General features: G+C 45.2%; 1 protein-coding gene across 3 annotated transcripts in view; it reads left to right on the forward strand.

The window, feature by feature from the left end:
• SMIM1 (small integral membrane protein 1 (Vel blood group)) overlaps positions 1–8,923 on the forward strand; it is a 32,607-nt gene extending 23,684 nt beyond the window's left edge. For 2 of the 3 annotated variants that reach the window (XM_077250304.1, XM_077250306.1), the window contains exons 2-3: positions 4,865–4,992; positions 5,730–8,923. In XM_077250304.1, coding sequence (XP_077106419.1) covers positions 4,886–4,992; positions 5,730–5,862 — 240 coding nt within the window. In that variant the 5' untranslated portion in view covers positions 4,865–4,885 and the 3' untranslated portion in view covers positions 5,863–8,923. Of the gene's footprint in view, positions 1–3,729; positions 3,820–4,864; positions 4,993–5,729 lie in introns of all 3 variants that reach the window. The other variant, XM_077250305.1, reaches the window with a different exon arrangement.
• The last annotated feature ends 4,390 nt before the right edge of the window (positions 8,924–13,313 follow it).

Consider the following 13,313-nt stretch of genomic DNA (forward strand, 5'->3'; position numbering starts at 1 on the left):
AATTACTTTTGGTCCCTTTCAAAACAGGGTGGCACATGTTAAGGAGCTGAAACTCCTAAACCCTTCATCCAATTTTAATGTGGATACCCTCAAATGAAAGCTGAAAGTCTGAACTTCAACTGCATCTGAATCATTTTGTTTAAAATTCATTGTGGTAATGTCTATAACCAAAATTAGAAAAATGTTGTCTCTGTCCAAATATATATGGACCTAACTGTATATGGCTGTCTTTTCATTCAGCGAATGTGTGCAGATGTGGCCGTGGCACATACAGATACCACAACCTCCGGTTATCTAGCTGAGTCCTTAGTTTCTTCACTAGAATGGGACCGGTCACCTGACTACGACCTGGTCCCTCGACTTGACTATGGTCAGCGTGAATGCGAGCCCCACTGGTTGACTTCTCCCTACCCATGCCTCTAGGACCCCTTCCTTTTCTTCTTTATTTAGCTTCACTTTTCTTCAGCTCCCTCTCTCTGGGAACTCCTTTCTGTCTGACATGAGCTGCAGACCCTCAAGTCTGCTCAGCTCCACACCAACTGACATAATAGATCTTTCCTGACTCTTGGTTACTAAGCTCCTCCCCTCCTCTACCTACCCCACCCACTCCTCCAACACCCTTTCCTATCCAGACTGGGATGAGGCCATCCTCCCTTAGGGTACGCCCAGGTGCCATGACTGAATTGTCTATTGTTGGATGCAGGTGTAGGGTTCTGTGCAGTGCCCCCTCCTTACCTGAGAGCGTAATACCACACCTCTGGATGAGGTGCAGTACTCTGTGGCGACTGGATCCTCAGGGGCACCACACTCATGCAGATGACCGTATTTTCTGTCTGAGTGCCATCCGACAAAACATCAGATCACACTTGGACCAATGTTTTTTTATGGATCCGTGAACGTGTCTGATTTTTTTCCTCAGACAGTCTGTCCAAGGAAAAGATTGCAGCATGCTCAATTTCAATCCGATATTCGAGTCAGATTTGGCCATGCAAATCAATGAGCCCATGAGAAAAATTGAACTGTATTTGGATGACATCTGAGTGCAGTCTGATTTTCATGAACTGATGATAGGCCGGCAGCTGTATGACGTCAGCGCGGGGCCTGTCACAGAGAAGAGCACTCGGTCATAGCTGCGGTCGCTGGCCATTTTAATGACCGCACCGAATATGAATCTACAAAAGGACACCAGGGGAGCAGAGGAAGGTGAGAAGAATTTTTTCCCCCTTTGTGATTGGGCAGGGTGGTGGACATAGGGGCCCAGGATGGGGACATTATTACTGGAAGGGGCCAGGCTGGGGACATTATTACTGGAAGGGCCACAGGATAGGGAATATTATTAAATAAAGGGGCCCATGAAGGGGAAATTATTCCTATATGGGGGTCAGAATGAGGAACATACATTATTGGCTTATGGTGACAAATGGGGACATAATTATTGTTGTGGCCAATCAGGGGACATTATTACTGCTGTAATTTAATTTACTTTTGAGCATACTGTCTTCCATAGGAAGGGGAACAAAAGGGGGTCCAGGTACTGTGCAGGACGGCACATTATCGCTTTTTTTCTGTCACGGCCACTCCTTCCGCTCATTCTTACCCGCTCCTCCTACAGGCGCGCGTCCTCTCCTTCATTCTTCTCCGCTCCCTGGTTCTCGTCAGGTGCGCGTGCGCACCGCCCACTCCAGCACTTCCTCTTTCTGATTTACAGGTGCTCTGTATCTCCTCTCTGTGATCCTGGAGGACCGTGACCCGGAAGTCCTCCAGCACTCCATGTATATAAGGCGTTTCCTTCCTCTGCTCCTTGCCTGTCATTTGTGCTTCTGTGACTCAGGTCCACCTTTGTCTTTGTACTGCCTGTTTTGAGTCTCCACTCTGTCCAGCCAGTTCAGCTTCTCTGTCTCTCCCAGGCTTCCTTGTCTCCTCGTCCAGTCCTCCCAGTGTCCTCTCCATACTCTGTTAAGGCCCCGTCTCACTTAGCGACGCTAAAGCGATCCCGACAACGATACGCCCTGTCACGGATCGTTGCTGCGTCGCTATGTGGTCGCTGGTGAGATGTCAAACAGTGAGATCTTCCCAACGATCGCTGCTGCGATCTCGCTGTTTGACATCTCACCAGCGACCTGTAGCGACCTGTACAACGATGTCACATGGGAGCTATTATGACGATTCAGTGTCTGAGTCGTCAACGAGGTCGTTGGTAAGGTGTCAGACACAGCGATGTGTGCTACCCAGCGGGACCTCAACGATCAAAAAAAGGTCCAGGCCATTCCGACACGACCAGCGATCTCACAGCAGGGGCCTGGTCGCTGCTACGTGTCACACATAGCGAGATCGCTACTGAGGTCGCTGTTGCGTCACAAAACTTGTGACTCAGCAGCGATCTCGCTAGTGATCTCGCTTAGTGAGACGGGGGCTTTAGTCTGGTGTCTCTGTCCTGTCCTTCTTCCTTTGTGTCTTCCCCTTCTCAGTGCTCCTTTGGTCTCGCCTGTACCCAGCTCTTACCTCCTACTACCTGTCTCCGGGTTCCAGCTTCTGCAGCAATAGTCTCCCTTGGGTCTGCCCCTAACGCTCACCGTATAGGGGGTGGTTTACCTGGTCAGCTCAACCTTGGGAGGTTCGTTGTCGTGGATCTGCGGGTCCACCCCAGGTATACCAAAAGATCTCACAATAGGACTGCACTCGGATGACATTTGAGTGCAGTGTGATTCTCACATTTTCTTCATCTGGCATAGTGTATACCGTATTTTTCGGACTATAAGACGCACCGTACCATAAGACGCACCCCAAATTTGGGGTGAAAATTGCAGAAAAAAAGATTTTTTATAAGATGGGGGTCCGTCTTATTGTCCGAATTTAAGATCTCTTACCTGAGGGCTGGCAGTGGCAGAGCAGGGTCACAGGAGGCATGGTGGTGGCAGAGGTGAGGTGATGCCGAGGTGCGGTGGACGGAACGGCGTGCACCTGAGCAGGGTCCCATCCTGCTTAGGTGGGCGACGCCATGGCCTGGTGTCCATGGGGAGGTTGCTGTCACTTCCTCAGGTGGCGGCAGCCAGGGTCCCTTACACATTTGAGGTGACACCACAGCAGTAGTGAAGGAGAGCAGCAGAGCTGGGTGAGTCACGGTTTTCCTGGTGGCGGCGGGCTTACCGGCATTGTGGCGGAGTCAGAGGTGCGGGGATGATGTGGTGCGGTGAGCTGTATGGCGTGAGCAGGGTCCCGTCCATATTTGAGGTGAATCCGCGGCCCGGTATTGCGCAGATGGAGATCGCGGTGGCCATTTTCCTGAAGCCGAGATCTCAATATGCGAACTCGGCTTCAGGAAAATGGCCGCGCGGCCTAAAGCGGCCATTTTCCTGAAGCCCTGGGACGCAGAGTAGTGAATCTGCGCACGCGCGGCCTCAGCAAAATGGCCGCCGCCACCGGAAAATACCGTAACTCACCAGCTCTGCTGCTCTCCATCAATACCGGGCCGCGGATTAACCTCAAATATGGACAGGACCCTGCTCACGCCATACAGCTCACCGCGCCACATCATCCCCGCACCTCTGTCGCCGCCACAATGCCGGTAAGCCTGCGTTCCAACTATAAGACGCACCCCCCATTTTCCTCACAATTTTTTTGGGGAAAAAGTGCGTCTTATAGTCGGAAAAATACGGTAAGTCAGAGACAAAGTGGGGAATGTGCTCTAGAAGCAATTAGCTATTGATCACTATGTCTTATTTTCTGCAGAGACGTGTCCTGGCTGGAAGAAGTGATGGCTGTCTACACAGGATGAAGAAGAAAAGCGAAGATGAATAACTTTAACTACAGACATCACTGGTAAGTCAGAGTATTACCTGAACACTGCCCTGTATACAATATACAGAGCTCCTGTGTATAATGTCACTGGTAGTATAATGTCAATGGTGGTCACTGTATTACCTGTACACTACAGGGTGGGCCATTTATATGGATTCACCTAAATAAAATGGGATGGTTGGTGATATCAACTACCTGTTCATGGCACATTAGTATATGGGAGGGGGAAAACTTTTCAAGATGGGTGGTGACTATGGCGGCCATTTTTAAGTCAGCCATTTTGGATCCAACTTTATTTTTTCCAATAGGAAGAGGGTCATGTGACATCAAACTTATTGAGAATTCCACAAGAAAAAAAAGGGTGTGCTTGGTTTTAACGTAACTTTACTCCTTCATTATTATTTACACGTTTATGACCACTTATAAAATGTGTTCAAAGTGCTGCCCATTGTGTTGGATTGTCAATGCAACCCTCTTCTCCCACTCTTGACACACTGATAGCAACACCGCAGAAGAAATGCTAGCACAGGCTTCCAGTATTTAACACCAGTATTTGTAAGCCAAAAGCAGGAGTGGGTGATAAATACAGATGTGTGGACGTGTTTCCATAATTCTTTTCATCTGTTTGTTCCTCTCCTGGTTTTGCCTTACAAATACTGATGTCAAATACTGACCAAATACTGAAAATGAGAACATGACAAAGGATAAGTGATAACTTAAAGATTGGTGGGGGTCCGACTATTGATCCATTCATTTCCTACGGGGCTGCACTTGGCTTTTTCTGGAAGCCCCCAAAGAGGATGAATGGAGCTGCGGCCAGACATCCCATCAGCAGCTCCATTTTAAAATGGAGATAAAATGGGGATAAAAGTTCCACCATCAGTCTCATTAGCTCTATAAAAGGGCAAAATGTCTCTAAAGATACAAATGTCTCTTTAAATCAACAAATTGACAATCAAACAAATGCAGTCACATTTTGGGGTTTTTGCAAAAATAGTTTACAAGAGGCAAGGAATTAGTCACAATCCAGTTTCTAGATTTCTTATTTGTGGCGCTTGTATGTCAGCTGCAGGTCGGCCGTCAGAGGATGCAGTCACAGGAGACTCCTGGAGTCCAGTACAGTCGGTGGAACGACAGAAACCAAGATGAAGTCAGTGTAAACACGACTAACATAGAAGTATCTACATGGAGGAGGTGAGAACACTCAGGACAGCCCCAAGTAACCTTGCTGCAAACATGTCTCAGAAAGTGCATTTCTGAATATGTGAAAGATAATGGGCCAGATCTCATTTTGAGACTGTGTAAAGTTGACTAAACTAGTAGAAGACGCTCCATAGAACACCACCAGGTTTACTCACACCTCTCTGCTCAAAGCTGATCCCTTAAAAGTGACGGTATTTCAAACACATAAGGTCCACTTCATAATGGAGTCTTCACCAAAATTCTGACTTGAGCAAACATTTTGCTACTTTTGGCATTTTTACGCTAGTCCCGGACAATTTTCCAAAATTGGGTGGAGATAGGGCAAAATAGAAATCCCACCCAACAAATTCATCACCGGCTGGAGTAACATTTCTGGCTCTTGTAAGGTTCCACATTCATTAAGGAGGTGTTCTCAAGTTTGAAGGTTATCTCCTATACCGTGGACAAGGAGTCTAACCCCTGATTCTACCAGCGATCCCGAGCCCCGGTTGGATGGAGTGGAGGTCGATCTTGCACAATGTTGCTCTATTCATTCTTAATGGGAATTTTGGAGATAGGGGACCTCTGCTCTTAGCTGATCTTCAGCACTCCCATTAGAATCAATGGAATGGCAATGTGTAGGATCAACCGGGGTGAAAAGACCCTATTTTCAGGATTGCTAGAGGCCATGGTGCTGCCTTACTCATAATGACGGGAGATTTATGCAAATTGTTCATTTGTTTCCCCAGAGTCAACAATCTACTATGCACCGGGAAGATCGGGATCGCCATGAAGGTGGTGGCAGGACTTGCCTTGTTCTGGATTATTTTTATCATTGGCTACGTCACCGGTTATTATGTTCACAAATGCAAAAAGGAATAGAGTCCGCCATGCCGAAGAAGATATAGCATTTACCCTCTATAGCGAAAATGGCGCCCCCTGTCTGTGGGTGTGAGAAGCTACTGTATAACTCATCAAGAAAAGCTTTCAGAGAATTCTATGTAAAAAAAAAGCAAAAAAATCCATAGCTATATATATGTAATTATTATTTTTTTTTTTTTACACAATACCGAAGCTTTTCTAGAATTTTCTATAAGAATTATTCATAAGGCATTGGTTGTAGTACAGCCCTAGAGTTTGATGATACCCCATACCAGTAACTTAAAGTAAAACACTTGCACTATATTTTTCTCAGGAGGGGTTTTCTGCATATTTAGCAACTTTTTACAACCGTCTTACAAGAAACGGGGTTGCTAGATTTTTATCTGCATAGTCGCTCTCACCTTCCCAGAACACTGCGACTGATCCCGATCTCCTGAATGTGCCTCCAAACGTCAGGGCTCTGCATCAGTGCAATGAAAAAGCTTGATTGAGTGCTTGCTTTTTGGGTGGTTCCAGTAAGCTTCTGCTGTACTCCAGAGATTTTCCCACTCTTCTGAGAGTCTATGGAGCCTCCCTGACATTCCGGGAGAGATGGCAAGTATGGTCTCCTGAAAATATTTCTGTATGGCGTCTATTCTGTGCATTAGTGATGGTGGTCATCGTGACAAGAATTGTGTAAACAATCCAACTGGTTCTGACTTTTTGCGACTTGCTTGTCTTGGTGCCTTGTGCGTCGCTCACGAGACCTTCACTTACCTTGCACCTTTTTGCTGCCAAAATTCCCGTGTAGCCTCAGCCTAAAAATTGTCAGATTCAAATCTAGGTCTGTAGAAACGTTGGTTCTGTAGAATAGGTTTCCCAGAACATGTGGATGGAGTTACAAAAATCCTAAAGAAACAGACATGAAAAATTCTGCGCATACTGCACATTGTCTTGATTAATTGTGGAAATACTTTGGACTTTCATCAAAGGTTTCATCCTTTGCAATTTATAGGAAGAAATTTGCCTCAGAACATGTGGATTTGTTAAAAAATTAGCCTTGAAATAAGCTGTGTGTGGACAGTAGCCTTCATGGGGTTTTCCAACACCTAAAACTTACTAAATATCTATTTTCAAAGCATAATCACTTTTCTGATTTACTTTACTTGACAATTCCCTACTGTTCCCTCTATGCATGAATTCCTCTGTCATTTTATTTTTTTTTTAACTTCCAGTTACATTCTGTTTGAGTCTCCTAATTTGTACTGGGATTTCTCATATACGTTGGGCAGCGCTATGGTCACCACTGACAGGCTTTCACCACCATTGCTTCAGGACATCAACAGGAGGCTGGCGCTGCAGTCACTTCTCACAGCTTTTATCACCACCATTGCTTCAGGACATCAGAAGGGAGCTGGCGCTGCAGTCACTCCCACAGCTTCTCTCACCACCATTGATCTGGGACATCAGAAGGGAGCTGGCGCAGCAGTCACTCCCACAGCTTCTCTCACCACCATTGATCTGGGACATCAGAAGGGAGCTGGCGCTGCAGTCACTCCCACAGCTTCTCTCACCACCATTGATCTGGGACATCAGAAGGGAGCTGGCGCTGCAGTCACTCCCACAGCTTCTCTCACCACCATTGATCTGGGACATCATCAGGGAGCTGGCGCTGCGGTCACTCACACAGCTTCTTTCAATACCATTAATTTGGGACATCACCAGTGGGCTGGAGCTGCAGTCACTCCACTCAGTTTCTTTCACCACCATTGATTCGGGACATCGTCAAGGTGCTGAGTTCACTGCCCAGTTTCTTTCACCATTATTGATTTGGGACATCATCAGGGGGCTGGTGCTGTATTCACTTCACAGAGCTTCTTTCAACATCATTGATGTGGGACATCATCAGGGGGCTGGTGCTGCTGCCACTCCCCACAGCATCTTACACCACCATGAAATGGAACATTATCATGGGATAGGCGGTCAAAGAAGCTGTGGGGAGTGACCGAAGAACTAGACTCCTGATGATGTCCCGAATCAATGGTCATCAAAGAAGCAGTGGGAAATGACAGTAGCGCCAGCCCCCTGATGATGTACTGAATCAATGGTGGTGAAAGAAGTTGTGGGGAGTGACCACACATCCAACCCCTGATGATATCCCTAATCAATGGTGGTCAAAGAAGCTGTGGGGAGTGACCACATCGCCAGCCCCCTGATGTCTCGAATCAATGGTGGTGAAACAAGCTGAGGGAAGCGACTGCAGCGCCAGCCCCCTGATGTCCCGATATGAGAATCCCCGATGATTGTCTGAAGACGCAATGACCAGAAATAAAGTAAAAAATAGAGGGATTTGGAGTATAAAGGGAATCAAAGGGAATTTTCAAGTAAAGTAAATTACTAAGTGATTGTTTTAAAATAGATATTTAGAAAGTTTTAGGTATCGGACAAGTCCTTTAAACATTATAACAAACACTAATTGTGCAGTGGGATTAAGTCAGCATAACATTCTCTGGACAACACGTAAATTAGAATATTTTTTCTATTAACTGACGTGAAGTACTGATCTTGAAAATGTTAACTGGAGAACCCCTTTAAGATAGGAGTAAACAGGTACTCCAGCACTAAACCAATAAGAGCCCCTGCTGGGTCACTCTGCCCCTTTAACATGTGAACACTTACCAGGATATCCTGATTCCAGCACTCAGGACCGTGGCCATGTCTTACGAACAGGAACTGAAGCAGTTCTGCAAAATCTCTACAGGTCTTTAATTGTATTTGTCTTCTCATATGGGCCAAAGGGACTTTTTGGGCCCCCTTAGGCTTTAGGGTTCGGGTGCGACTGCACCTACTGCACTAGTAGGGGAGTAGACGATGACTAGTGTTACCCCACACAATAAACAAGGATATAGCGCTACTCTTGATTTGTACGCCATGGGATGGAGTAATGACATCACCAAATCATTGCATTGTGAGATTACATCAGCTTTTATATATATTGTTTTCCTTTACAAATCCTGTCATTTTATTTTCTAATTCACATTGTATGGACAGAGATCAATAAAGTTATTTTATTTCACATAAATGTCTGTTGATATGACTTCTTTAAAGGGACGGTATAAGAAAGAGACATTGACAAAGAATTCAATATTTTCTCCCTCTCAAATGATCTACTAGAAATCTTGGATTTGGTCTCTCACTGTGGAGGACCTGTCCTATCTGGCAAGAGAAACAGCTGATCGAGTTCACTGGGAAGAGTGTAATGCATCATTTCACCAGGTGGTGGTGCTGCAGGATTCCCTCCCAGGTTACTGCTGATCACTGCGATCAGAGGAGATTTAATACCTAGCATTACTTTTAAATTACTGATAATCGGCTAATCACCTGATTGTAAGAAACACTGGGGATCACTGGTTTTCATGGGAATCCCCCTTTATATCAGAAAATCGGTGCAAAAGTGCATTGCTTGTCAAGTAGCTTCTATTCTCCCCTCAAAATGGACTCGAAGTCCAAGTTTACATAGAAGAAGCAAATTCCAGATGTGTCGGCCCCATTCTTGTGATGGGTGCAGGAGCATATCAAAACTGCTACCTTGTGTTCATGTTAAAGCAGGGCTGTGGGCATTTCTTAAAGGACATCTGTCACCAGGTTTTTTCCACTCCATCTGAGAGCAGCATGAAGTAGAGGAAGAGACCCTGATTCCAGCGATGTATCACTTACTGGGCTGCTTGCTGCAGTTTTGATACAATCCATGTTTTCTCTGCTGCAGATCTAGCAGAGCTCTGAATGCTGAGCCCTGTATAACCCCGCCCCCACCATGGATTGGCTGCTTTTTGTGTACACTGTGTATAGGCAGAAAGCTGCCAATCAGTGGTGGGGGCGGGGTTATACAGAGCTCATGAATATTGAGGACTACATGGCAAAAGGTTTAATAGTCCTCTAGTGATAATCTCCTACTGATAAAGCTTTTTTTTTTTAATTAAAACTACAGCAAGCAGCCCTGTGATACATCACTGGAATCAGGGTCTCTGCACCTACATTATGTTGTTCTCAGATTAAATGAAAAAAAAATCTGATGACAAATCCCCTTTAAGACCTCCATATTCACATCAGATTAAAGTTAGCAGAAAATGCAGTCTTAGGTGGGACCAGCTGATCGTCTAATGTGTATGAGGACCCTCTTGAGAAGGTTTGGAGTTCACAGCTGCCATAAAGAAAGCTGTAAATGATCTAAATGACTCCTCCCTGTTGGTAAATGTGGTATCAGAGCACAGTCCTCCAGATATAGCTAAAAACTCTGAGACGGTAGACAGATATAGACACTACAGACAGATGATAGAGCACACACGTCAACTCTGGCCCGCGGGCCAAATGTGACCAGCAAGGTATGTTTGGCTCCCGCCGGTGAGCAGGTCCGCCGAGTATATTAGGCCCAGCATCACACTTTCTGCTATATCAGTATCTAAATGCAGATACAGTTGAAAGCAATGATGGAGAAGGGAATGTCAGCTGACGCTCCCTCTCCCATCATTCCCCCTCTGCGTCTGACATCTCAGCACAGCGGGAGCGATGACATTATTATAATGTGCCCACTGTACAGAGATGTGTAGAGGATCTGAAGACGCCATGAAGAGACTGAAGCAGCTGGGGAACAGGCAGAAGTATTTTTTTTTAATGTGGGGCCTTTTGTACTGTGTGGAGCACTATGTGAGGCCATTATACTGTATGAAGCACTTTGTAGGGCACATTATACTGTATGGAGCACTATGGAGGTGCATTATTCTGTATGAAGCACTATGTGTGAGGCCATTACACTGCATGGAGCATTATGTGGGGGCCATTACACTGTATGGAGCACTATGTGGGGTGCATTATACTGTATGGAGCACTATGTGATGTGCATTATACTGCATGGAGCACAATGTGAGGCCATTACACTGTATGGAGCACTATGTGGGGCCGTTACATTGTATATAGCACTATATGGGGCCCATTATACTGTATGGAGCACTATGTGGGGCCTATTATACTGTATGGAGCATGATGAGGGCCATGATACAGTATGGAGCACTATGAGGTCATTATAATGTATGGTTAACTATGTGGGGGCTTTTATATTGTATGTAGTACTATATGGGACTCATTATACTATATGGAGCACTATGTGGGGCCCATAATATTGTAGGGAGCACTATGTGGGGCCCATAATATTGTAGGGAGCACTATGTGGGGCCATTATACTGTATGGAGGACTATGTGGGGCCCATTATATTGTATGGAGGACTGTGTGGAGCCCATTATATTGTATGGAGGACTATGTGGGGCCCATTATACTGTATAGAGGGTGGGTATGGGTATTACAGTCGGGGAATCATACTGGGATGGGGATGGAGTGTACAGTAGGGTCATCATACTGTGAGTGTGAAGGGTACTGTGGAGGATTTCACTGTGGGGGTAACCATAATGTGTTTAGGGGCACTTTGTTTGCATCTTACTTTATTATCTGTATTATTCAAGGTTTTTAGGCCATATGCTTTTTACTGCTCTTACATAAGATATTATTCCAATATTTTATTCTAAGATTCCTTAATTAAAAAGTCCTTTGTTCATGGTACAAACCCTTTTAAGTCGGTTTCCATATGAAAAAGTTAATCGTTCTATTTGGTGATAAGAAAAACGTCCTCAATTGTAGACATTTTTTTTTTTTTATAAATATCAAGTTTGGCCCTCGACTTTGTCAAAGCTTTCAAATGTTGTCCCCAATGTATTGGAGTGTGACATCCATGTGCTAGAGTATAATAGATGGATGTATAATAGCTTGTATGAAGGGCAGACAGATCATTTATAGCATTATCTGTATACGCTGGCATTCATTTCACATTAAGAACAAAAACCACTGACAATAAAACAATAGCACTCAGTAATGGGGTCTACGGCCATTTTTAATATGAATATAAAAAAATTGCAGATGAAGAACCCCACGCTCATTGCCGTACTGGCACCTCACCTAGAACCAGGTAATGACTATTCATGTTCACATATAAATAAACAGCACTAAGCGGGGATGTCCAGTGTGGGGTCTTCCTCCTTTCTCCATGATCACCTGATATACTGGGAAGTGGCCCCTGTCCACTTGCTCAAAATACCCATTGAAATGAATAGGCGTTCATTACTCTAATGGACCCATGCAGACGTCTGGAGAACCGAGTGGAGGACATGAATTTACCAGCAATGGGGAATAAAGCAAAGTTTCACCTATAATACGAGCCCTTCAATAAATACACATACAACTACAGTATATACATATATATACAAGATCATATCTACAGAATATAATTATCAGTGAGGAATATGACCCACTGCCCAGTTAAGGTGCTGCATTAAGGATGGTGGAAGCGTGGTGTAACATAAGTCATCGGTATAGCTAATGGACTTACACAATGTTCTCCAAATTGTTCCTCGCCAGCTGTTGGAAACTGTAGCCTACAACAAGGATATGCTGGGAGTTGTAGTGTCAGCACAGATTGGAGAACAATCTAACCACATAATGTTCTTCACTCAGTAGGTCCACATTTTTGCCTATTAATCGCCATCATAAACAATCTTAATGGAGGTGTCCTGTTCGGTGAGGGGACATGTCAGGGTCTCGGATGTATGAGGAGAGAATAAAGCAGCATTAACTTGTAAGATCCAGTTAATAATCCTCTGATGGGTGTAGTGGTCCATTTCTAGAGTATTCATTTCTAGTCCCAGTTCTATGTCCACCTCTGCGCTCTCGCTCCAGGTGTCAGTTCCAAAGGCAGAGTCTCCAGAAGACCGTTTCTCTACGCCTTTCTTTCTAACATTAGGTTCCTCGGAGCTCCTCCAGGTTGAGAGACCTCTTCTGGTGGTCTTGTTCCATCTCTGTGACTGGCCAACTGTCCTCCTGGTGAGATTAGACATCTGTTGAGCTTTCAAGTCTTTTCCACCACTACTCCTCGAGGTAAGAACCAGTAAACAAGATCCATGGAGGTCTGGGGTCTCAGCCTTCTTCATCGCTGGTCTAACCAAGTCCTCTAAACAGAAGGTCTTGTGTTCCCAGGAGCCAGTAATAAAACTGACGATACAACCTGGAGAAGAAATTGGAGTGAAGGAATCTCCTTGATTTCCAGATTCAAAGTTGTCTGGGTTCCTTGAAAATGTGCTTGACCTCCAGCCCTCTTCATCCACAGGTCCTCCAGATAGAGTCTCACCCAAGAGAAGACAGGACTGATTGGATAAGCAGCCATCTGTCCCAATTGATTTGATGGGTGGTAGGAACTGACTTTGGGACATAGTATTCTTCTTGAGAGTCCTCCCAGCTCCTGAAGGTCCTCGTCTAGCTAGGCTTGAGCAGGTCACCTCACAGTAGGACATTTTCCTACTTTCATGTGGTCTATAGCCGGATGTTTTATGGAAACGATTTGCAGGATAAGAAGAATCTTTCCCATGGTTTA

Source organism: Ranitomeya variabilis, chromosome 4 (assembly GCF_051348905.1).
Source record: "Ranitomeya variabilis isolate aRanVar5 chromosome 4, aRanVar5.hap1, whole genome shotgun sequence".
Taxonomy (NCBI): Eukaryota; Metazoa; Chordata; class Amphibia; order Anura; family Dendrobatidae; genus Ranitomeya; species Ranitomeya variabilis.